Source organism: Amia ocellicauda, chromosome 14 (assembly GCF_036373705.1).
Source record: "Amia ocellicauda isolate fAmiCal2 chromosome 14, fAmiCal2.hap1, whole genome shotgun sequence".
Classification (NCBI taxonomy): domain Eukaryota; kingdom Metazoa; phylum Chordata; class Actinopteri; order Amiiformes; family Amiidae; genus Amia; species Amia ocellicauda.
This window is the reverse complement of record NC_089863.1, coordinates 29897766-29924873: the sequence shown is the minus strand read 5'-3', so window position 1 is coordinate 29924873 and position 27108 is coordinate 29897766. Positions and strand designations below refer to the sequence as shown.

Below are 27108 nucleotides of genomic sequence, written 5' to 3'. Positions count from 1 at the left end.
CCATAAGTGTTCATCAGTCAATGCCAAGAGTTTCTTGGAAAACTGTTGTCACTGCAGTCGCTGCGTAAAAGGAGAGCATCTGAAGAAACGGTCAACTAATTAAACCCAGCAGCTCGTCCAGTTAAATGGTTCAGGATTTGTACAAAACACACTCAGATACTTGGTGAAGACAGTCTCAGGTCTTTACTCTGTAAATATATTTCCTTCAAAAGATATTTGTGTATATATACGTTTTAATTTATTTTTTAACTTCCCACCTTCCAATTATACTTCTGTTTATATTGGCCGAGACAATTATGCAGCATTATAGAACCAGTGAAGTGATGATGTTGAAATAAAATATTAAAAAACAAACAAACAAAAAACGTCTGTGTATTGTGTATACTGCTCCACTGTAGAGGGTTTTGGAAACTAAAATTTCAGAACTTAGCAGAGAATGCACCGATCCTAAGACTTATTTAAGGTAGTTGTGGAAGGATTCCAGAGATCGGACAGTTCCCAACACCCACAACTCTTTGTGTAAAGCAGTCACTCCTATTCTGCAGACACGGGTGAAACAGTTTATGACTTGTGTTACAGTAATCCCTCACTTACTGCTCATACTGTACCACATTCCCACCTTTTTATTTAAATTGAATGATGTGGTGAATGAACATAAGTATGCAGTAAGTACCACACTGAGCACAGTAAAGAGAAATGAGACCGGTGAGCAGACTTTGGATGGAATTGTAATGGATTTATTTCTTCCCCCTTCATCATTAAATAAGACATCAAAAAAAAATATATATATATGTACAACTTGGAAACAGCTGTGGAATATACTGGTATTTGGACCAATCTAACCAATGTCAATATGCAATAATGTTGACGTATGCAGTCAATACATGGAAACAGCACATCATTAACCAAACTGGGAAGAGTATAAAGGAGCTGACTCTCTCCTTGGTTATTTGTTCTCTGAAAAGTGTGTTAAGAAGGCAAAGCAACATTTAAAACAAGAGAATCGGGTATGTACACATTCTTGAAATTATATATATATATATATATATACACACACATACACACACACTCACCTAAAGGATTATTAGGAACACCTGTTCAATTTCTCATTAATGCAATTATCTAACCAACCAATCACATGGCAGTTGCTTCAATGCATTTAGGGGTGTGGTCCTGGTCAAGTCAATCTCCTGAACTCCAAACTGGATGTCTGAATGGGAAAGAAAGGTGATTTAAGCAATTTTGAGCGTGGCATGGTTGTTGGTGCCAGACGGGCCGGTCTGAGTATTTCACAATCTGCTCAGTTACTGGGATTTTCACGCACAACCATTTCTAGGGATTACAAAGAATGGTGTGAAAAGGGAAAAACATCCAGTATGCGGCAGTCCTGTGGGGGCGAAAATGCCTTGTTGATGCTAGAGGTCAGAGGAGAATGGGCCGACTGATTCAAGCTGATAGAAGAGCAACTTTGACTGAAATAACCACTCGTTACAACCGAGGTATGCAGCAAAGCATTTGTGAAGCCACAACACGTACAACCTTGAGGCGGATGGGCTACAACAGCAGAAGACCCCACCGGGTACCACTCATCTCCACTACAAATAGGAAAAAGAGGCTACAATTTGCCCAAGCTCACCAAAATTGGACAGTTGAAGACTGGAAAAATGTTGCCTGGTCTGATGAGTCTCGATTTCTGTTGAGACATTCAGATGGTAGAGTCAGAATTTGGCGTAAACAGAATGAGAACATGGATCCATCATGCCTTGTTACCACTGTGCAGGCTGGTGGTGGTGGTGTAATGGTGTGGGGGATGTTTTCTTGGCCCCTTAGTGCCAATTTGGCATCGTTTAAATGCCACGGCCTACCTGAGCATTGTTTCTGACCATGTCCATCCCTTTATGACCACCATGTACCCATCCTCTGATGGTTACTTCCAGCAGGATAATGCACCATGTCACAAAGGTCGAATCATTTCAAATTGGTTTCTTGAACATGACAATGAGTTCACTGTACTAAACTGGCCCCCACAGTCACAAGATCTCAACCCAATAGAGCATCTTTGGGATGTGGTGGAACGGGAGCTTCGTGCCCTGGATGTGCATCCCACAAATCTCCATCAACTGCAAGATGCTATCCTATCAATATGGGCCAACATTTCTAAAGAATGCTTTCAGCACCTTGTTGAATCAATGCCACGTAGAATTAAGGCAGTTCTGAAGGCGAAAGGGGGTCAAACACAGTATTAGTATGGTGTTCCTAATAATCCTTTAGGTGAGTGTGTGTGTATATATATATATATATATATATATATATATATATATATATATATATATATATATATATATATATATATATATATATATATATATATAGGCTTGGTACCTTTCAGCATGTATTCCTGCTGTGCCTGCCTGCCTCTAAAGTTTGTAATTCGCATGTCCATCTGACAGATTTAGTCAGAATCCCCTTTACACTATGATCAGCGGAGAGACTGGTCAGTCAGTGTGCCATTCTTCTACTGCAAAGAAAGTTGTTGAGAGCAAATCTTGTTATCTGAGCTTTCAAGCTTGTTTAAATTAATAAATACAGCTGTTGGGCAATAGCAAGCCTATGTATGTTACATGAAGGCACACAACAATTTCCATACAACACAAGAGAGAAAATGACACAGTCTGAGTGAATTCCAGTATAAAAAGGTGAGATGAAAAACTAAATCCATCCATGCAATGATGCAGGTAGTTATAATCGGACCGTGTGTGTTTTCAGTATGAAAACACGTCATATACACACAAGGACTTCAACAACACGACTACCCTCAATTGGTCAATGCTTTAAGTGCATTCCCCGTCCTCTCATAGCAAAACTGAGAGATGATCGCATTAACCAAATGCTTATTATTACAAAACTTCCCAGGTCCTGGTATTATAAAGACTATGAAAGTAAGGAAAAGGGTAACACTTAAAGATGGTACCGTCCAAACACAAATGTATAAATAAAACAAACATGTCGATGTTCATTGCAGCAAACCACCTGTAGGATAATCATATTCATCTTCAGGTGTCCAGAAGCAGACCTTGGAGATGAATCAAAGGAAATCTGGTCTGATTAAACAAAAACAAAAAAACAAAAAAACAAAAAACAGATTTAAATCGTCTGAGCTAAGCAGGGTAATACTTTTTAGGTAAGTGCCTCTAATATTGTCCTGAAACAATTTGTTGGTCCAAACTAGCTTTTGGTTTTGGGTTGCTTTAGCATCTCAAGTTCCCCTCTTGTGCTGTAAGTTAAAGGTCTGCAGGTCAGCAATTTAAGAAAATACTCCCAGATTAGAAATAATTTTTCCCTATTCGAGTTCAGATTAGCATTACTAGTCTGTTTAGGGCTATTTCAATTCAAGAAGTAAATGAAGGGAGAGAAGGAGAGGACTTTAACCCTATACCCCTGAAACTCTCTCTCTCTTGCATTGCACTGCGAGCCAAAAACAGAAATAAAAAATCCAAGTCTTTCTGGATATCTATCTATCTTTTTAGTTACTAATCTATAAGAACAGAACTCTGGAATCAGATAAAGAAAACGGCACATTAAGTTAATACTAAGAAGAAAATCGACTGTTTTTGTTAGAAATACTGCCTAGTAGCCCTTTAAGTGATACACTTTGAAATACAACTTCTTTTTTTTTCTGTGACACCACAGTCTGACAAGAGCCTGCATGGAAAAATATTACAAATAAGTAAGTTGTTAAGCGGCCAACAAATACTGAGCAGTTAGTACAGAGCTGGTTGCAGTTTTGGAATATGTTGCTTCCACACAAATACTTCAAAGCAGAACCCTTAAAAAGAGACAACTGCTTGCCAGCCTAAACACAAAGACATCAGCCGTTTGATAACGAATATAACTAGAGATTATTTCTGAAAAATGTGCTCCATGGATAGACTGCTTTCTAAAAAGCCTTGCATCCGTAAACAAGCACCACTACTACAATGGAGTGCTGCCCTATTGTAAAGGGTCTCGGGTAGCGTACCAACACCCTTCAGTCAGGGACAGGACAATCTGCACCAACTGGCTTCATCGAAACCTTCATTTCAATAATTGTTTGCGAGAATGAACTTTTGTAAATTGGCGAGTGCATAAGAGATTGTGTGGAATGCAGACCAGCGGGACAGGCGTGTCCCAGGAACACGGCTGAGAAACACTGGTATTTAGTATATGAGCCACTGAAATAAACGCCTCTCCATCTCTCCATTTTTCTATACTTCCTTAATTGCATAATTGAATTGTGACGGTGAGCCAGTTAAGCCCCGGTTCACTGCCCAACATCGAGATCTAACTGGGAGAAATGTGACTGGCTACAATCCACAAACAACTTTTTTTTGTTTGTTTTTTTCAGAGTGCATCTCTGCTACAGCAATTCTTTGGTGCCTTTCAGTAGTGAGAACCGATCCCTCTGAACTCTCCTCGTGCAAGTACTGGTTTTCCCCTCAGTAAATCCTATGGTATCCTATGATACATGGTACCCATTACCAGTGAGTACCAGGATCAGGGTTTATAAGGACAGTAACGTACCACACCCCTGGTTTGACCAAGTCTTTACAGCCCACCAGGCATCTTCAAGGAGAGAGGCAGCGGCCGTCTTTACGAGCCCAGTGACGGGCCGCTGTTCTTGGACAGCCTGGCAGTGGGCGGGGGGCCGTAGCGCTGGTTTGAGACACCCGGGCCGCCATTGGCGTCGGGGGCGCGAGAGAAGAGGAAGGTGCGTTTGGAGTCCCTGGCTGGGCGGGGCGGGGCGGCGAACCTCTGCGGGGGCGGGGCCCGCTGGGGGGAGAAGAGGAAGGTGGTGTGCCGGGCACCCTGATTGAGATTGGCCTCGGGCTTCTTAGGCAGCCCCTCCAGAGGTCCATTGGTGGCTTTGCTGGGCCCATCCGAGACCTGGGCCAGCTTGTCTCCCAGCTGCTGCACCTCCAATGCCAGCTGCTGGACGGGGTGCTGAGGAGCAGGGTGGCACACCTGCAGGCATCAAAGATATACAAGAATGGGATTGGCATTTTCATTTATAGCCCCCCACTATGTGACACCTCTGTCGCTTAAAAGGAGTAACTGTACCTGTGTCTGCTGCCCCCCCCGCAGGTAGCAGCCCCTCCACACCCCCACACAAGGCCCCAGTAAGAGGGGCAGCAGTGGGCCCTGCGAGTCGAGATGCTCGGGGGGGACGGTGGCGGTCTTGGCCGATTCGGCGGGGGTCCACAGCTTCAGCAGGCGCTCCACGGCTGGCAGGCTCTCGGAGGAGGAGGGGGCTCGGCGGTGGCTCTTCCTCTGAGACCCCGACCCCCCGCCGCCGCGCCAGGGGATGAGATGAGAGGGGGAGGTCAGGCTGCCTCTGGAGAGCAGGAACACACAGCCCTGAGTGGCCGGGGCTGCGACACCAGCCTGCGGAGAGAGAGAGAGAGAGAAATTAGGGCTATGGGTGCACTTTCTGCTTCCCACAATGGGAAGTTATTTTTGTCCCTGTTTGCCGTTATCACTAATAAACCCACTTTAAACTAAAGGCTTCCTTTCAGGGGCATTAATTTCCCTCATCCCGCCTCGCTGCTTCCATTTCAGTCAGTTGTCAATAAAGCGTATCTGGGAGCTAATTACCAGCAACATCCTGATTAAGTTGTGGTTTGAGAGCTACAGACAATGAGATAAGAGACAGACTAGGAGCTAAATTAAGACAACAGGGAACTATAACAGGCTCAGCAGGGGCGAGGGTGAGAAAGCCACGTAAGGCCTAGTGGCCCTCGAACGGCAAATCAGAAGCAGAGACTCCATGAAAAGACGGAGGGGGAAAAAAAAGTCTCCACTTTATTTGGTCGCCCACCCCCAGTTCTGTACTTTAATGAAAGTGATTCAGCACCAAATGGATTCAAAGGCACGTCACATGATGAGAAATAAATACCGAAAACCCTAATTATAACATTATGTTTTGTCAATTGTGGTTCTTTATGCATATTTTCCAGAAACCAGGCAAACTGACAAGCCGATGTAATTACAGGCTATGAAAACTTGCCGAAAACATTCCCGAAAATAACTATGACGCCACAGCGTGCTACCGAGACATCAGCTGCTTTATTGGGAAGAATGAAGAATGCCTTCTCTTCCTAACCTTCTGCTCACTTTCTTCTCCTCCCCCCCCCTAACACACAGCACAACTCCAGGGCTCTGAGAACAGCATTCGGGTGACAACATGGATGACAACACACACTCCAACACACACAGTTCAGAGAGAAAGATGCAATTTTTATGGCCGAATTTAGCGATCTCTTATCTGACTTAGCCATACACTATGATAAACTCATTATTATTTTGGGGGACATTAACATGCATATTGACATTAAAGACGACCCCCTCACTGTTAGTTTCTTGTCCCTATTAGAGTCTATAGGCTTCACTCAGCATGTTTCAGGACCCACACATCGTCACAATCACACACTAGATCTAGTTATTACCCGTGGGGTAGAGATTAACAACCTAATAATATCACCCCAAAACCAGACCATTTCTGACCACTGCCTTATTATATTTCAGCTGCTTGGAGTAGCAAGGGACACACAGAAGAGGAACAACATTAGAGGTCTTCCACATGGCATGGAATGACAGTATAATAAGATACTAGCAGCGCATAAGAATAACCCGCAATTTCTTTTTATACAATAGCGACACTTACTAATCAGCAGGTAAAGCCTTCAGAGGTTATTCCCCCACAATATCACCTGCAATGACTGCATGGATCATTTCAATAGCAAAGTTAACGGCATTAGAAAACAGATAGAACAGGAAACATACACAAATACTATAGCCGACACATGCAGTCCTTCACAGGCCCTGCCCACCTTGGACTCGTTTAATGCAGTAAAACACCAGTAATTGGTCTCCTTAATCACTAAAATGAAAACTACAACCTGCACACTAGACCCTATACCCACTAAACTGCTAAAACAATCTCGGACTTTAATTATTCACCTAATACACATTATCAATGCCTCTTTATCCTCAGGATCTGTTCCCAAATCGTTTAAAACAGCTGTAATTAAACCAGTTCTTAATTCCAGTGCCGATCCTATTCACTCACTACTGACCTATTTCCAACCTTCCCTTCCTTTCTAAGGTTCTAGAGAAAATGGTTTGTAAACCAGTTGCAAGCTTTAACTATTATTATTATTTTATTATTTTATTATTATTTTTTAAATCAGGCTTCCGCTCCAGCCACAGTACAGAAACAGCCCTGTTAAACTATGTGTTTCAGGGCACACCACTATCATTATTTTATTAGACTTCAGTGAGCCTTCTGACACAATTGACCACCAAATCTTGTTACACCGCTTAGAAAACTGTGTTGGCCTGTCTCACAATGTTCTGTCATGGTTTAAATCATATCTGTCAAACAGATTCCAATATGTACAGATTAACGAGAACAACTCAAACGTAACTGAGGTTAAGTACGGAGTCCCACAGGGCTCAGTCCTTGGACCTATACTTCTTTCACTGTAAATGCTCCCTTTAGGTGATATCATTCAACGACATAATACTAACTTTCACAGTTACGCAGATGACACACAATTATATTTGTCAGTAAATCCTCACAATACCATAAACATAGAAACACTAATCTGCTGTCTGTCCGAGAATTAAAAAGGGATGACAAATAATTTTTTTAAGCTTAATTCTGACAAAACAGAAGTCCTAATTTTAGGGAACAGAAATCTAACTTCATCATACTCTGATAAAACTGAGTAATGATACATTTTAATTTCTGGCAGCAAAACTGAGGAACGATCTTTCAGCCAATGTAAGAGAAGCCCCCTCTGCCTTAGCCTTTAAATCACGGCTGAAGACTCATCTTTTAGTCTCTGTTCTTCTAGCCCAGAGTGCATCGGTGTGCCATGGACTTGCAATGCACAACTGTCTTTGGAAATGTCCTGTTGTCTTCCAGCAACAGCCCCCTCTAAGGATCTTAAAGGTCTAATTTTATTTTACTTGATTGTATTTATGCATTTTATTTTTGCTGTATGTTTACCAGTCTGTAAAGTGCTATGTAGCTACCCTGTGAAGGGCGCAATACAAATAAAAACTGATTGATTGATTGAACTCTGTTGGACCTCATGAGGTGCTGGCTGGGGGGCGTTGAGGTTCCCGTTCGGGACCGTCCCGGGTGCAGAAGGGGTGTTGATGGGGATCCGGAACGCGGCCCGTCTCTGTTGGCTGTACTGCAGCGCCCAGTCCCACACAGCGGGCAGCGGGGGGTCAGTGGGGGTCTGGTTTCTGGGCAGCATCTCTCGCCAACCATTGACTGGAGTGTAGCTCTGAGACAAGCGCTGAGAGAGAGAGCAATCATCATCACTGGCATGGTTGGGACTGGGATTGACAAGAGTATAACTGTTGTGTATTTGTGTAACTGTAACTGTGTGCGTCTGTGCGTCTGTGTATACCTGGCTGCATCGGCTCCTCTCTCTCTGGCTGTTGGCCAGGAAGCTGATGAAGAGGGGCACATGGGCGCTGTCATGCAGGGCCAGCAGGTAATCGCCAGTGATCTCGAATCGGGACGGGTACTGCACCCACAGCTGCCACACGCAGTCCAGGAAGAGCAGGAACACCGGAGACTGGGGGCGGAGAGACAGACAGAGAGGCACGCGTAAGAGAGCAACACAAGGAAACGCACACGGTGACACACACGTCAGAGACGCACAGAGACAGAGAGAGACGCACGCAGACCCAGGGACAGCCCCAGGAGTGTACAGATATTACTGAGCGTCCAGCCTGCAGTGGCTGCCCACCTCCTCTCTGTCACTGTCCCTCTGGTAGTTGAGGCGGCTGAGGAACTTGTGCCCGGCTGTGATCCACTCCTTCTGCACCAGACTCTGGAAGCCTGGCAGCGTGCGGGCGTGAGGGTCACTCATCAGCTGGACCAGGCTGGACACCAGGCAGTTCAGATCGCGGTCCTCGGGCTCTGGGCGAGAAGGAACAACAATCACATTAAAGCATTCTTCCCAGACCTAGACAAGAATGTGTCTGCACAATACAATAACACGCAACGCATTGCAAACACCATCGAGCAATATTACAATAACAAAGTGCTTTTCATTTCCATAAAAGGAGAGATTTCAAAGGTGTTCAATGTAATAGCTGCCAGGGATATAAAAATGACTAAGAGAACCTAGAATAGATAATAACCTACAACTGTCTCTGGTTTCTCTGCTCTTTGTGTGGACCCACAACTCTGCAATATCAATGACAGTAAGGCAATACCCGCATGAGATACACACAGCCAGCACTGCCCTCTAGGGGACAACAGGGGAACTGCTTCTGTAAAACTGAATTCTTACATTGCTTAGAAATAATTAATTGTGATAAATGGTGGATAAAGCTGTAAATAAATATAAATGAGGATTGATGGTGGGACATGCAATGAGACACAAAAGAGACACAGGGACACAGAGAGACGCACAACAAAACACAAAAACACACAGACGCCCAGCAGTTCAGTGGTGAAAGATTGCACTTTTTTGCCCTGGATATCAGTAAAAATAATACAGTGTCAGGGGAAAAAAAATGAAAAGGTCTCTCTCACCTTGCAGTATCACGGTCAGGTGACCATCTCTCAGAAGACAGACCACTTCAGCGGCCTTCTTCAAACAGGACCTGCAAGCAGAACGTCCCGTTATCGTTCATGACTTGTCCCCCGCCAATCCAGGTTTTTAAACTGAGACCTCCACGTCCACCGTTTTATTCCTCTCACGTTCCGGCACGGTCGAGAGGAGGAAAGCGACGAGCCCACAACCTCCTATGTCTTTCTTGTGTGTAGTTCAACTGGAAACTCATGGACACCAATTACTAATCGCACAATTTGATAGTGACACTTTATTCCATTATTAGAAATAAAAATGTGACCTACCTGACATGGTCGAGCCAGTGCGTGCCCTCCAACGTGGACAGCCACTTCTCATCAGGCACAGAGACTGAGGCAGAGATATCTGAGCAAGAGGAGACAAGGTCAGTGTACAGACGGCAGAGAAAGTGACACAGCCTCCAAGGTGTTGAAGCAACAGCTCAGAGGACGACAGGGAACTGTGGAGGTGTGCGGAGGGGAAGCACAGTAGTGTTGCGCAGTGCCCTGAAGCACATTACAGCAGCAGCGCGTGTTTAGCTATCGGTTTGGGGTAGATTGTGTGGAACCTAAATATAAAGTCGTATTTGAGAGTTTCATGAGAGGTTTCCCTTAAGAACAATGGCAGCACATCACTAATGAATTAATGCATGATAGTCATAGAAATCACAACTGAATCTCTCCTGCACTTCCTCCGAGTGCTGATGCTGGTCCCTCTGTGGTATCAGGCCGAGGCTGGGCATATCGTGATGGGGCATAGAATGGGTTAGAGCTAATGGGCGCGATTGGGTAGAAGTTGTGATGTTGTTCAGGACTCCGAAGACGGACGGGCCACACATTAGCAGCTGTGCCAGTGTGGTCGCCTACCTCCCTGACAGAGCACACGTAGTCGGGAGTGCGCCAGCTGAATGTCGGCCGGGGTGGGCATCTCCTCGGCCAAGTCTACCACCACGCACTGCTGCTGGCCCCCGAAGAGCACCATCTCCAGATTCCTGCAACAACATGGATGCCATGATCACCGCTGGAGCACCGACCAGCACCACTGACATCAATCCCCGGCAGCAGTTACTCCGACAGGGCTGCTGGGGGCCCCTCAGTGCCAGGCCGGCACAGTGCCCGCAGCACGAAGTGCCCGTGTCACCCACCTGACGTCGTCCTTCTCGTGGTAGATGTTGTTCTGGAAGCTCGCCATCCTCAACAGGTCGCTGCCCAGTGGGTGATGCCAACACCAACGCTGGTGACACACAAGACAGGGCACTTAAAACGGAGTGCTCATTTTAAAAGGGCAGGGGAACCAAAGGAATCCCAAAATCCTGAAACTCACGGGGATCCTGCCCTCGCTGAAGTGGGCAAAGGTTTTCTTCAGCTCCGTGTCGAGGACCCTCTGCGGCACGACATTAAACTGGGGGAGGCTGGACGGGGAGAGAGAGAGAGAGAGAGAGAGAACAGATGGTTTTACTTACACAAGAAAGGTTGCCAATCTTTCTGCGAATCATGTCTTGGAGAATCCATGGTGGCTGGGTAGCATGTAATTAGGTCAAAGCTCACACCTGGTAGCCATTTCGAAGCGGTCGTTCACCGCGCTGACCCTCCAGCCCCTGGCGCCAGTCCGCTCCAGCTCCCGCTCCCAGTCTGCAGCTCCTTCGAACCAGTTCACGTGGGGGTCCTGCTGCCTGTTACTCAGGAACTGTTTCATCTCTGCGTGAGGGTCGGTGGGGCATCAGAGTCAACCTCACACAATCTCTCACATGACAGTTACTAACTGAACTTGCCATGACTTACCCACACTGCCCAAAGCGGCTTTCTGGAAATAGGAGAGGGCTCCGGGCTTCAGAGGCTGGTAGGTCTTTGCTATGGCACAGGTGATCTGCATGGTAGACGAGAGGGAGAAAGCTCTTGTGATGTGTGTTGCCACTGACTGACTACAGAGCAGAGCAGAGCAGAGATCATGGAAACACTGCCGAGTCTGGAGAAGTGACTCAGGACGAGAAGATTCTGTGGCCCTCCTCCAACGATCGCAGGAGAAGGTCTGAAGGAGGTTGAGCTTGGAGTCCCACAGCTGGCAGGCTCAAACTCCTCCCCAAGGCGGGCATGTGTGACCAGAGCTCACCTCCATGGCCTGCACCTCTGGAGTGAGCCGGTCGAACAGGAAACGCATCACTCGGAGGTCGCGGCAGTACAGGACAAGCTCCTCGGGGATGAACTTCAGAGAGGAGTTGGGCGTCACCACTTTGGTTCTGGAGGGGCCAACTGGAACATACGAGACGGAGAATGGGACATCTGCCTGAAGCATACTGACTGTACAACCGGGGTCCCGATCGGGCCGGCATGTATCCATAAACTCGAGACGACTCGCTAAAGCTCCCATTTCTTACCTGCCACCACCTTCTCTATGGAAGCCAGCGCCACATCGTGATCCCCGAGGAGCACTGGGTCAGCGTTGTCCTGAAGCGAGAGAGAGAGAGAGAGAGGCTACAGACAGGAAAATCCTGTGGCCCACCAGGCTTGCATGAGGGTAAGGTTGCCCAGCCCAGGACGGGGACATTGAGAGTCACTCACCTCTGCTGGAGGGCTGTCCTCGGGTACAAATGCCACCCTGAAGTGGGTACAGAACAATGTACCGGCCAGCCAGCCGCCCCCATCAGGGCCACAGAGCTTCTTCTTCACCAGAACTGCCCTCTGTAGCACACACTCCCCTAGAGAAGACATGGATCAGATGATTATTGTCATTAAGTGCAGTAGAGGGTGGCGGTGAGGTAGGGTTGAAGTTGGCAGACCCAGGGCACAAGGCATGGTACACCCTGAACGGATCATCGATGGGCAGCTCATACACACACACACCACTACATAAGTTTTAAAGTGAAAAACACTCAAGAAAAAAAAAATATAAAAAACAAATGATCTAACTCACGACTAAACCGTTTACCAACTAGCATGTTGGCATTGTGCCCATTGAATAAGGCAGGCACGTGCACACACACACCTCAAACAAACATGCATTTTTAATAGGGTCAATGATGCATGATCCTTGTATTTTTCACAGCCCAAATTAGCTTTCCTCTGTATTTCAAATGTTTAAGATATATTGAAAATATATTTCAGTCTGTTATGCATTTATTTATATACATGTTCACAATAGAGGGGGAGGTTCACATATAAAATATATACTGGATTACAAACTGAAATATATCCAGCATATTTTACAGATTAAAAAGGGGGCAACTGTGGTAAATTAAAAAAATACCACGCAGAGTTGATAGTGAGGCTTTATAAACACCCTGGATTTGGGAGTCTGCTCAAACAGCTTGACCTGCTTAAAATGCTTGGAAAACCATGTGTGTGGACTGTATGAAAGGAAGGGGGGACTGCTTGTCGTTCTTGTAATTTTGCTCTCCTTTTGTGCTTTTGCAATGCCCACTTGTCACATGAATCATTGTGAAGTGCTTTGAGATGGCACTGTAGAACAAATACACATACATATTCCTCTATTTAGGTTTGGGAAATCAAGGACAGGACACCACAAGGAATATGTAGAGCATATCAGAAATAGAGAGCCCAAGAACATGCAGATGAATCCTTTTACGTCTCATTTAAACATATATCTCTCTCTCTCTCTCTCTCTCTCTCTCTCTAAATAAATAAATAAATAAATAAATAAACAAGAATATGAAGCTATGTCACCATAAACGAGATAAAGAAATGGCTGTCACCGCGTAGCACAAGTCATCAAAAGCTCCCGAAATCCCCCAAAAACAAAATAAATAAACCACACAGGAGTCAAGTTAGACACTACTGCAATTGTCTTCTACCAAAAACAAAACAGCCCAGACTGGCTAGGCCTCGTTTCCATGGAGAGCGAGCGAGAGGGAGGGGGGGAAAGAGAGAGAGTGAGAGAGGGGAGCCTTTTGTCCCATTCCCTGCAAAAAGACAAAAAACAAAACAGGCTTCTTTGTCACAGCTCAGCCGGGCAGAGAGAAAAGTCTGGCGCATATATATAAGTGCTCGGGTTCTTGCAAAGAAAAACAAAAACAACAGCTGACTGCCATGTGTCACAGTGCGGTTGCTTGAACGTTTATTCTGCAATCGTGAAGATGGCTGACATTCTCTCTGGTGCGCTCCAGTGTCTCGAGACGTCCCAGATGGCGAAGCCTGGTTACTTTCCGTGGAGCCAAACCCAAACTAGCGCTAACTAGGCTCCACCTTATGCAATCTTCTCCTGGCATACCACAGGATTTTCACAATCTTTAGCACGACTTTCACGAAACAAAACTGAACCAGTTCACCTGGGGAGAGGAGAGGACATTTGTAAGGGGTTCTGTGCCTTATTTGGTCAGTTTTACAAGTCCCAGAGGGAAAGACATTTCTCCAAGCGCTACAGATCTTGCAAATAATAAAAAAAAGAGAAGCAATGTTAGTGCTCCAGCTGGCAGGCACAGCACCAGGAGTCAGAATACCTGCTGCCACATCATGCTTCACATATAACAATATCTGAAGTGGTACCGGAGAGATTGGTCCTATTTATAGCTTCAGCCCAAACTCCTCAGCTATTTCTTCACAGGAGAGGCTTGCTGGCAATTTAAAACAACACCGACCCTTTTCAAATCCTATCCTATCAATTGTGCTCTTATTTGTTGAGTGTGTTCACATGAAATCACGTACACTGATCGCGTGTTTCTGAAACCTGTCTGAACAATGAGCAATCAATGAGGCAGCAACAACAATTGTCTAACCAGTTCAATTCCAGACTCGTTATTGCATTAAGAGCTGGACTGAGTTTTAGCCATGGCCTTAGCAAGGGAAGAGTTCAAAAAGACTGGCCAACAGCATTCCTTGCTGTCTTCCGCCTCATTCAAAATACATCTTCGAACATAAGAAAGTGTCCAACCAGAGGAGCCCATTCGCCCCATCATGCTCATTTGGTGTCCATTAATATCTAAGTGATCCAAGGATCCTATCCAGTCTGTTTTTGAATGTTCCCAAATCGCTGGGGAGTTTGTTCAGATTGTGACACCTCTTTGTGTCCAAGCCCAATTTCCATTTGTGTCCCCGTGTGCGTGTGTCCCTGCTGATCTGGAAAAGCTCCTCTGGTTTGATGTAGTTGATGCCTTTCATGATTTTGAGTTTAGGGTTTTTTGGTTTAGTTTTGTTCTATTTTTTTGTCAAATACATTGTCCGTTTTGGATTTAATTTTAAATGCATTGGACCTTTTTTGTTTGTTTTTTATTTTTACCTTTTTAATTGTTTCTTTATTTTGTCCAGTGCATTTTCAGTTATTTTCAATGTATTTGACTTTTATGTTGGTAGCAGTTTTTGCTTTAATCACGTTTGTTTTGTTGTTTTGTGCACTTGTTTATTTGAAGTTAAGTATTTTGTTTTTCGTTAAATCACAAAGATTTTAAAAATTTTAATTGATCTTAAGAATTGTATTTTAAAAAAGTTTTTAATCATAAGTATTAAAAATTTGAATTGTTTTTATTGGTTATATGTAAATTACTCCAAACAATAAAACAGTATTTCATGATTTTGAAGACTTGAATCAAGTCCCCCTGTAGTCTCCTGTTTCTTGCGTGTAGATATCCTGGAGAGGACTGTTTTGGCAAATGCTTTGATTTGCGACAAACTGGAGTCATCGCCAATCACATCGCCAACGCTCATAAACGAGTGCAGTTTACTCATCGGGAGACGGATCTCTTAAACTACCGCACTGGGGGCCTCTTGAGGGGCCACCGAGTTGCTCCAGGATCACTCTTTTCCAAGGCTTCGAATCGTCAGCACGGTCTCCCCCCGACGGCTTTCGAAACGCACCCTGGTTACAGCCCAGGAAACTCTGCAGACACGATCAGAGCTGCGCATGCGAGAGCTCGGCAGATAAGATAAGAACTGCTTTCACTGGTGGCTGCTCCCAGATCAAAGGTGAGCCCTGCTGTTTTACATCCCAGCCCATGGCGGCCGGTCGGAGCGATTCTGTGGGACTGTTTCCTTTTAGATTGCTGTTGGGCGATAAAACGAACAATCCACATTCAGGGAACAGGCTGATTAACAGCTCCTTACAGACCGAAAGTATGTCAGCTACCTCTGGAGCACATTGAAAATCAGTAACTGAACTACTATTTCCACCATGTGCGAGTCATTGGGCTGTAATTTGTTTGCCAATGCATGCAAGACCATTTGTTTGCCCATTCATTTGTTCGTTCACGTCCCCAGACTTCTGCACATTGACCCGCGTCGTTTTCACAGAGATTTCTCACGTCCACACCGGCTCAGACACATCCGGGGAGATCCGAGGTTACAAATCGGAGATGAAGGCAGGCGGTTGGTTACGGTAGCTCGGGCTGTCACTTGGGAAGCCCTGGTGAGCTAGCTGAGCAAACGAGAACACCAGTTAGGTCTGAATCGAGAGGCTATCGTTCTGCCAACTTCTGCCGCTAGTAACTTATTGATCCCGGAGTCTCATCGATCACTCGGGGTCAGATGACAGCCGAGACCGAGATTCTTATAAACTGGGGGTTTCTCCCTCTCAGATGTTAAATTTCTAGTGACATTCTCTGATCTCTGATGCACTCAATTCTCTCAGAATTCACTAACTCCATGAATGCGCTGGTGAGACATTACAATCGCAGCGCTTGACAAAAACAAGCCCCTTTCATTCCAAGACACACATTTCTTTCTTGTAATCTTGAAAGAACTTTTCACACCAAAAGTTGTATAGATGGAAGAACATTGGATATTCCACTCATTCATTCAGTCATATTTCCTCCCCCTCTCATCTGTTAATCAGGTACTTTACAAAGTCATTAACTCTGCTTGCTGTGTTGTGTTCTTCTCCAGAGCCAAGTGGCTTTTAATGGCAGAGAAGCAATCAGCTACTCAAGAATACGTCAGAGAAACCATACAGGAAACTGAATTCGATGTTTATGGGGTTCAAGATTGAATTGAAGGCTGAGAGAGAGATTCAAAGAAGCTTTATTGTACCTGATATGAATTTGGTTTTGTGAGAGAGAGCTATTTTAAGCTTAAACACTTGATAAGGAACAGTATAAGCGATAGGGGAGAGGGAAGGAGAGGTAAATACAAAAAGAAAGGGACATGGGTGGAGGGAAGAGTCACATGGGAGGGAGAGAGAGAGAGGGGAAATAAGGATAGATGGAGGGAGGAAGAGAGGAAAAAACAGAAGGTGGAAAAGAATGAGAGGAATGAGAAGGGGGGAAGTTGAGAGAGGACTGCAAAAGCGAGAAAAGGAGGGACAGAGGGCTGGAGTAGAGATCAAAGGAAGAGAGAAGGAGAGAGAGCTGGAGTGGGAGAAAGCGAGAGTATGTGGTTTCCAAGCCTGGCTGCCATGCACGGCTCATTAGAGAGTCGAGTCCCTGGAACTGACTGTCCGGGTCTGACGCCCAGCCAGCGAATTGGGCAAGACGTTAAACCTACAAATCAGTCCATGCTCCTCATTTCATTCCTTCTCATACATTTGGAATGTGCCGTTATCCTTCCTCATTTTAAGCCCATCAATATTTTTTTGCCTTTCTAATGTGGGTTTAGCCTATTTTACAGTGGTTTTACCATGTTTCACTGTGCTTTACTACACTCTACACTGAATACACCCTGATCTACCATTGTAAACATGCCTTACAAATTACTATGGTATTCCCATATAGGCAATTTAACATTTTTGCGGGACAGAAGAGAAAAAATGAAAAATCTTGACAAATGGCCCTTGAAGCATAAGTAGTTTACCTTATGATAGAAAGATCACGTGTGTGTGTGTGTGTGTGTGTCAGAGGAAGTTACAGTAATTGCATGACTCACCAGGCAGGCATCTTAAGCCAAACATGTCTCTGCTGTTTCTGCTGTTCAGGCTGCTGGGACTCAAGATCTTGTCCTGCAGAGAAGGGACCAAAAAACAACAACTGTGAATCGTCACGGCTGTCAAGTCCACGAAAGCAGGTGGATTCCAAACAACGTGGCCGATCTGGAAATTCACCTCAGCCACTTTCCATTCTCCCCCGACTGTTTTCATGTCTTATTTTGACATATACAACGTGACTTTCAAAACAGAGCGATAAGAAGATAAGATGATCGCCAGGAGTGAAGTATGTGCACGAGTCCCGCGAGGGGAATGAGAACTTCCAAGCACCGCTACTGAAAAGTGAGCTAACATTTGAATGAAAATTAACAGTTTTTTTGGCTTGTGTGCTTTTTAACATCCACCCACTCTTTGAATGTGTTGTATTATAACAAGAGCCATAATAATAAGAGCCAAAGCGTGCAATGTCACTGCTCTGGCTCTGCAGTGTTCATTAAGTACCATGTAGTTAAAATGACACATTTAGACACGTTTGTTCCAACTGCTGGAAAGCTATAATTAACTTTTTATTCTTAAATAAAATACTAATTAGTCCATTGTGGAATGTCCTTGCTGGTTAAAAGCAGCAATTAACTTTTTACTATCTCAGTTAGAAAACAACATTTAATATCTTCACTTTTTTTCATTTTTGTTACTTTCAAGTGTATATTTTTTATAGACAAACCAGAAAGGGAATGAAGTCGCCCGCTGCCTTTGTTCTATTTTCAAAGAAACTGCACATATAACATTTGATTTATATTGTGGATGGGTATGCGCAGCCTACCGACCAGGCCAGAGAAAAGCGATTTCAATGATGTCCTGAACTGCACTGTGTAATTCAGCACCAACAAAAATGCTAGAAAAAGCTTTTCTCTGTGATTGTATTTGGTTAAGAGTGATTACGCGAGTTACATGACTGAAACCACTGAACAAAATGAACGGGATTGGCTGGAAAAACAACACACTGATGACGAAACACAGGTGGAACTCCAGGGCCAGCTCGTAAAACACAAGGAGAAAATTGGAAACACCTGCCAATGTTTCAGAGGAGCGTCTTCAAACACTACAGGAACAACAGTCCCTGGTTTTTAAATTGTTTGCTCTCAGCGGTGAATCTTGTGTATTATAAATCCAATTAGGCTCGTATGGAAGTCACTTATGATGCCACTGAAGCGTATCCATGTATTTTCTTATACAAAAATAAACGAACCCTTGTGTAAAATAACTCAATCTCTGTCAATGTTGCCTGGGAAGAACATGTCTGGGAGAAACCTGACACTTGCAACTCATTTTATAGGTAATATACTTTACTGGGGTCTTTAAAGTAGTTCTAACTTTTATAGATCTGTGACACAAAATGATTAATAGGCCATATTTATAAGTTAGTTGGAGCTGTAGTCTCAAAATACTCTCAGAAGACAACCTTAACTACCAGCAAAACAATCACTGTTGAGTGCAAACACCGCGCAGTGTACAGTACACACAACACACAAACCCACAGATAAATCCAGTAGAGCAACCCTACAACTCCAACAGCCTTCTCTTTGTTCTCCCCAAAGCTGTTTTACACATCGCAGTGAATTGAATAATTAAATCGTAAAACCGTTTCACCATCCACCTCTTACCTCACCCAGAGAAACCTGTTCTTGTCGTTGTGTCTGGCTCATGGGGGCCCATTTTGCTAAGTAGCTCCCCAGGGGCCATTTTTAGCAGCCAAACAGACTTTCACTCCAGGCAAGGTTTTGCTAAATGACTGGGCTCTGAAATACATTCTGGGAACTAAATAGTGCCTATGCCTGGAGAACAAGTTTATTCTTTTTGAATGCAATACCACCCAGCGGACCATTTAAAACACAAGGATGACTACAGACACCAAATCAACACAACGTCAGTAACAGCCCGGCCCTGTGATTCGAGTTCCTCTCTGGCGTTTGAGCCGAGCGTGGATTCAGGCTTTCGAAGAGGCTGCCTGTAAACAGAGAGGACTGGAAGAGAGAGTCCAAGAGCTTCATCCCTGACTGCGATCCTTTCCCGCTGGGGATTAGGCACTGAAGATGTGGGGGAATGCATCCAAATCCCTGCGCCCAGAGCCCATCTGAACGCCTGCAAATCCGAGACGGAATGCGCACCGGACACGCCACCTGGCAGGACACGGCGAATCTCAGGAATTTGGAGTGTGTGCCCGCCAAAGACAAGGGATTGCTGGCAGCGCTTTTCTCCAGCAAATTGTTTTCCCCATTTCACTGCTCTAAAGTAACCGTCCATTATTTTTGTGTAGCGCACAGCATTTCTTTCCACTCTCCGAAGGTCAGTCTGTCTTAGGCCAAATACGATCATCCGAAAGGCTCCTTTATAAATGATGTCATTGTTACTTTTTCCTGAGAAGGGATTGGCTGTACGAGACACAGTACAGGCCCATATTCACAAAAACATAATGGCAAATTTACCACGAAATTGCTGGCAATACAGTTAAGTGGTGCTGGGTAAATTTACTCTCCATATGTTTGGTTAAAGTATATAACCCCACACACACTTTGTCATTGTACCTTTACACAATAACCAATACACCTGTCTGCAGTCAACTAATCAACCACGCTGCAACAGTTTTCATTTAACGAACAGCCCCCACACAAAACTGATCCCCTTCTTCACCTCACAGTGGGGCAGAGATTCAGACGTGGGAAGCGATCAGATGTTTACATTGCATTTAAACAGGGAGTCTCACTTTTAAAGAGAGCGCCTCAATAAGGAGGTACAGATCAGAGAGGACCCGATTCGGAGCAAAAGGCTCACATGAGAGTCTGACACCCCGATAGCTCTCTGTTCTTCCAGGTTTTATGGATTTAACCTCTGGCCCAAAACCTGAGCTAGGTCTGGAAACCAAGATTCCTTTTATTTTTTAATGTTATTTATTTATTTTAATGAGGAAGGGAACCGCAAAAAGATTCTACTAGGTGTTCAATTTCGTCTGAAAGTTTCTCCAAAGATCAGCACTTTTTTTGTTATTTCTCTCTCTCTCTCTCTCTCTCTCTCTCTCTCTAATTAAAGCAAAATTCCACATACTCGTCAAGAAATTGAACTGTTTTGCTAATTTTGCCACTGTCACTTTAAGAAAGCATCACCCTTGTGAATCATACGAAATCTGGACTCTTGGAATTTGTCAGGACTGAAACTCCCATTTAAACACAACCAAGGAGTGCAAACCAAATGAAACGACTACGAATGAACCAGCGGAGCAGAAGGAACAAGTATCAATTTGGAAGAGACGGTTTTAAGAGGCAATTCAGCAAAGAGGGAGACAGTAGCTTCGTCATCAGCAGCAGTCCATAGAGAGACCACCCAGAAACCTGGCCCAGCGAGGCAGCTAATTGGAGACACTGTTAATGATGGAGAGAAAGAGAGAGAGATAGGGGGGGAGGATTAGCAGGGAGAGAGGGAGACACCCTTATGGAAGTTGAATGCAGGACATTTGCATACAGTGTTATGCTATGAGATATTCTCCAAGCTTTACTGTGATTTCACTTTGCTCTGAAGAAAGACTGAAGGGAGAGAGGGTGAGGAGGAAAGAGATGGAGGAAAATGGAGAGAGAGAGAGAGAGAGAGAGAGAGAGAGAGAGAGAGAGAGAGAGAGAGAGAGAGAGCGTGCGAGTGCAAAGACCAAGGGAGAGAAAGATATGTGGGGAGAAAAAGGAAAGATGGTGAAAGAGGAGGGGAAATTAAGGGGGAAAAGGGAGAGAGAAAAGTAGAAGGAGAGAGAGATGGGGAGAGCAAGTACAAGGGAGACATCCTGAGAGAGAGGGAGAGAGGGGGAAACAAAGGGAGACAGAAATTTGACTCAAAAGAGTGGGGAAAAGAAACAAGAGAATAGAGGAGGGAGAGGGTTACAAAAAGATGGGAGAGGAGAGAACTAGGCAGAGGTAAAAAGAGAGAGAGAGAGAGGTGGAACTCAGTGTGTGTGTGTGTGTGAGAGAGAAAGAGCGCGCGAAACCTCAGAGGTCTAAAAGCCAGGAAAAACTTTCTAAAACCCAGTTCCCAGTTTCCATTGCTAAAACTTTCCTCTGGCTGTGCGGCTGCAGAAACCTCCCCCCGAATAACACACCACTAATGGACGAAGAGCGAACAGCTCCACACAGCCTCACTACACACAAGCCTCTGAATGATGTCACTGCTTATTTTTAGCTACCTGGGAGTCCTCAAATCATGACCAACAAAACACGGTTCAAAAAGGGTGGAATGTTACATCGAACCACCCATGGCTTATGCAGAGCAGTACGGCAAGTGCATCTGGACAAACAGGGCTCAACCTGCACCATGAGAAGAGGCTTTTACTGGCTTTTTCTCAAGAATCTCGGAACGACTACAGAAAACTTTCAATAGTGCGGGGCTTAGAGACACAACCTGATCACGGCAGCCTTTCAGCAGGTTTTCTATTCAAGAAAGAACCCATTGTTGACTTTAATCATCCCGGAAAGGTGGGTCATCATGAATTTCTTTGGACTTTTATTCAAACCTCAAAGCCCGACGGCTGTAAACAAAATAATTTCCCTTTCATATCTGCTGGCCCGCCTTGCAAAAAACCCTCTCTCATCTTCTCAGACATGAAACCCCACACCTTCTCTATTCACGCAGAGCCCTCAGGATACCTTTGATGCCATCACAGAATGTAAGGTGTCCTGCTCAGATCTTACAGGCCAAGACTAGTGCTAAACCGGCTGAATATCTAGAACTTTATCCACTGAGATACAGTCGCTTATTTCTGAATGCAAAGTAGACACCATATCCATACAGATTTGAGTTCAACCCGAATCTCTTCTAGTCTGCTACCAGTTTTAATTAGAGCTGCAATAAGCAAATGTGCTCTGTCAATATTTAGCCCGGCCCACGCGCTCTCTGCTCTAAAGTGTGCGTGTGGCCCGATAGCTCGGCAAACACGGCTGGCAATTTCAAAGGTCAGCCCTGGTCTGCCGTCACAAGCCGCGGCCCGTTCGAGTTCTCCCAGTGCATTGTGGGATTGCCCAGTAGTGTATTGATGTTGATGATAGAGCTGAGAGGTTCATAGACTGACCAGGCTAACCACAGGAGGCTCAAACCACGGTCCTCAGAACTTGCCATGATGTATAGCTCAGCACTTCAATCAGCGAGACTCTGCAGAGTAGGTCAATAGCCTCTAATGCTCCTTATTGGACTGACCCTTGCCATTTTATTTGCCTGAAAGTAACTGCTGCTATTGGTGCTCAATGTATCTATTGCACTATATTTTGTAATGGATTTGAGTGTGCTTTCATTAGGATTAACAGTGTGTATGGTATTATTTCTCACTTATTGTAATAGGTCATGGTTCCTGAAGTGTGTATATCATGTACAGTATGGTGCCTAGGGAAGAGACAGTCATCCGTTGGGCAAGAGATCTTTCCAGAGGTACAGGGATGTGCATGAGGATGCCAAGTACAAATTAATATCCTTTTCCTGGCGGCTAGGATAGACCAGAGAGGAACAGTATGAGAAGACAATTTTATTTGGTTCTAATTGGGCTGATGGTCAGAGTTCTCTTTTCACTAGTGATGTATGTAACACATAGCATAATAATGATAATGAATCATGTGTTACTGTCCAATACATCTGCAATGAATATGTATGTAACACAGTGATGGAGTTACTGTAGAGAAAATATGCACACAAAAAATAAAATAGCACTTTTATTTTGAATTGCATATAAAACCACCTTACCCTCCTACGCGATCCAAATCAAGTGGGGTTTCTAGCTCACCTCTTTTAAGTGTCACTTGCTAATCACCCGTTAATCAATTAAGCAGGCGAGTTCTTCAAGTCTCATCAAACAAGACATCTGAACACCCTTCAGCCCCTGAAGGACCAGAGTTCCCGATTGGTCAGTAGGTCCAGGGTGGGGGACCTTGGCTGTAGCCAGACACCACACATAAGACTTCCAATCTCATGGCAGAACGGCACTGCTCAAATCTGTCCCGACTGCAGCCCAAAGCTGAAAGTCGATCCCGATCAGTTCTGCGTTCCAGCCTTCCCGGCTCAAATCAAAGGGCTGGAGATGCTGGGCCGTACCCAATAAAGAGATTTCGAGTCTAGGGCTGGGCTGGGCATGCACTGTTGAGTAAGATCAGGGCAGGGGAGGATTTAATCTGCTGGAATCATCTAAACAGCAAGGAAGTCATTATAGCTGAGCTGTGCATCTCTCGTTTCCTCTGATAGCGCAGCGTTTGAACGCCAGCAGCTGTTTACAGCCATGGGACCCGAGAACGACCCCTTCCCAGAAGCCTCAGCGGCGCGCCACTGAATGCACAGAATAGATGTCAGCCTTCTCGCAGCGTGCCTCTGCTTTGGTTCATATTGGGCCCCTTGGTTCATGATCCACTTCATTCTACTGTGTACCATGTCTGTCACATGAACATAGTAGTCATACTATGCCACCCTCCAGTGTGTACGGTCACTGGTCATGTGACTTTGTTCCCCATGGTCCCCTTTGCATGTAAACCAAGTTGTATGGCTCCTCCAATGCATAGTGCTCATGTTCTAGTTGTTCAAAAAGGGCAGTCTGTATATGTGCGGGACATTTGCGTACATGGCACAACAAGGAGCATGAAACCGAGCAGGCACGAAAACAACAGGGCACTCAATGCACAATCTTCATGATACAGCCGATTCGAAAGCAGTCTGTCTGGGACATTGCACAACACCATGCATGAAATAACTATTTATTTTCCTGAGGGACTGCCCTCTTCAACAGTCATCTTTCCAACAGTCAGCGGCAGAACCTGTCATCCCGCACACGCCCTTTTTAACACTCTCCCGGGAAACACGTGTGCAGAGCAAGTTTTGATATCACCAAGGATACCGGTTTGTCCTTGTTTTGACAAGAGTGTGGACTTCTCCAGCTGACTGCATCGGGCCTCTCCGAGACCAGGGGTTCCTATAGGACCCGTCTAAATGCCAAGTAAACGATTTTGATCTGGAATGTAAAGTTCAGATGCTAACTGGTGCTTAAAGACACAGACTCTTTACACCAAACAGTTGTCTTTAACCTGACTCAGGGTGTCAGATGTGGGTTGTCCTTTCTTACAGTGATCCATTTTCCGTTTTATAGCATCGACGAGACGAAACTGACCAAAAATACACCCCCCCTCCGCATTTTCCTCCAACTACGGCTTCACCTCCCCCATGGTTTCCATGACAGCCCTCCAGATGTTGCGCATCAGGCCGGCACCCGTGCACTGATCACAGCCGCCGGCGAGGGTCGAGTCATCTGCTACCGTTTTCCCCCAGACAGCTACAAAATAATGACAGAAGCTGATTCCAATCATTATTTCTGCAGCACAAGACAGTGCTATGGAAAATAGCACGCCTCTGTTTGGGTTGTGCGTCTCCATATCACTACTAAAGGTATATCTGAATCACCCATACGCCTAGATAGAACATTTAAGCTTGCAGCATTTCAATGGGCCACAAAATGACTTTTCCTTATTATGTAAGGAATAGAAGCCCTTTTTGTCCTTTTTAAAACTTTTATGGGACTTAAAGCGTTTCCAAAAACTCTGCTCTCAAACTAGAATTATTGCAAGCCTCGGATTGTGCCATGATGTGTGTGTGTGTCTGTGAGTGCGCAATATCAAGTTAAATAGTAAGCATTTTTCCTTAAAGTAACCCTTGTCCTATGTCTATTACATGCCCTTGGAAATATGTTACCTATAAATCTACTTTATGGTAGAGGAATTGAAGAGAATTTACAATTACGCCTCTCAAATGACAACCAGTAATTATGGGAATGATCTGGCTTCCATGAAATTACGGATTTATAGATAAATAAATACACAGGGTACATATATATTTACAGTTTTAAGGCACATCCCTCACAAGCATTAACACACACACACAATTATATGCAATGCCAAAGAATAACAGGACGAGTTATAATGCCAGTCAAATGTCACTTTAACTGGACATTAAGACATACATGGAAAATATGACCTGAAAATGTTCATTAAGGCATTCAAAACAGTGCTTTCTATTTTGATTGTGTTGCTACTATCCGATTTCCCCCAACTCTCTCACTGCATTCACTTTCTCTTTTACTTTCCACCAAAACAGCTCCCTCACAAGCGAGTTAGTGCACTAATTAAGATGCTTTCATGAGCTTACTTATGGGAATAGCCCGAGGTCACTACACTGAGTATTATTATACATAGCAATACGTTGACTGAGGAACGCACTACGCAACAATGCAATCTATTTAACCCCGAACATGCAATTAATAAGAATAACAACATGAGTTATAATAGCGCCCTGTGTTCCCAGACTAAAGCCCGGTACCCCTGTGTCATATGCTGGGTCTCAGCCTGCCCAACAAAGGCGGCACTGTCTGGGGGCACAATGCACGCCAATGAAGTGCTAAACCGAGCAGGACTCTTACAGGAATGTCTGCAGGGGGATTATTGCAAGCCTTTCCCTGGAGAAAAGCATATTGACCTGCGTTACATTGATAAATAAGTCACCAGATGCACATAAACCAAATTAAGCTTATACATGTTACTAGAGCAATATAGGAGTTATGGCCGGGAGCATTTCTGAGTGCACCTTACAGTTTGACACATTAAGGTGTTGCTTGTCCCTGGTTAGATATTAAAAGAGGGTAAAATAAATGCATAGCTAAGATCATTACACCATGATGCTGATACACAGTGTAAACAATGTCAAGTTTACAATACCGCCCGATGTACAGTTCCCTACACAATTAATGGACATCAGCATGCCTAAAAGTGCAGGTGTAGCACACTTCTAGTACTTCAACTTGTACTTGTGCAGAAGGGAGACACTTTCAACACTCAACAACTTTCCGTCCATGCGTTTTATTGCTTTCGAGGGGGGTTTAAAGCGCTCCCCGGACCCCGGACTGACGCTTAACAGCGCAGGCACAGCGCAAACAGACGGGACCAACTGTACCTTGAACTCGGGGACCATCTGCCTGATTTTGAACGAGGTCTTGGATCCCGTTAACATGATGAGACTCGGACTGCTCAAATACACTGGAGAGAGAGAGAGAGTGGAGACTCAGCGGCTGGGCTTGTAATCCGCTCCATGGGGGCTCGTCTCGGTCCAAACCAGCGCTGACGGTCCCGCGGTGGCGCTGGAGCGGCGCTGCATTGCTGGGCAGACAGGCGTTGCTTCTCCCGGGCGGCTCTGTCCTAAAACCACCGGTCCATGGCGCTCAGATCCCGCTGAAATGAACAGACAGAGGCGCTGCGGTGCTGTGGGCTCTAGGCGGCGGGGTGATCAGTGTCCCAGGGTGTCTCTCCGCGGCGCTTTGTTTACCTCCTCGCCATAGCAAGACTGACACCCGAGTGCCAAGAGCTGAGCCCGGCCCCACTGCTTAAAGGGCCAGTACCGCCTCTCTCTCTCTCTCTCTCTCTCTCTCTCTCTCTCTCTCTCTCTCTCTCTCTCTCTCAGTATTTGGGCTGTGTTCCTGTTGCGCATATTTCCACAGTTCTGCACTTTTCTTGTAATGTACTTGGTTCAAAGGTGCAGAACTGCGTACATCTGCTGAATTGGTGGCTCTTACAGGTTTCCCTTTCCTTCATTTTTTCCCCCAGTCATCGATTGACATCAA

At 45.0% G+C, this 27108-nt stretch overlaps 1 protein-coding gene across 1 annotated transcript; it reads right to left on the bottom strand.

Annotated features, from left to right (window-relative positions):
• Positions 1-715: 715 nt before the first annotated feature.
• On the bottom strand, positions 716-26851 carry mtmr11 (myotubularin related protein 11). The gene is made up of 17 exons (XM_066721594.1): positions 26445-26851; positions 17441-17513; positions 12197-12333; positions 12013-12082; positions 11748-11887; positions 11420-11504; positions 11188-11335; positions 10962-11049; positions 10783-10871; positions 10505-10629; positions 9926-10004; positions 9602-9672; positions 8808-8980; positions 8463-8633; positions 8133-8348; positions 5098-5421; positions 716-5001 (listed from the first exon to the last, which is right to left on the bottom strand). Exons 1-17 carry the CDS (start codon positions 26499-26501, stop codon positions 4630-4632), a joined length of 2418 nt encoding a protein of 805 aa, XP_066577691.1. The 5' UTR covers positions 26502-26851; the 3' UTR covers positions 716-4629.
• Between the last annotated feature and the right edge of the window lie 257 nt (positions 26852-27108).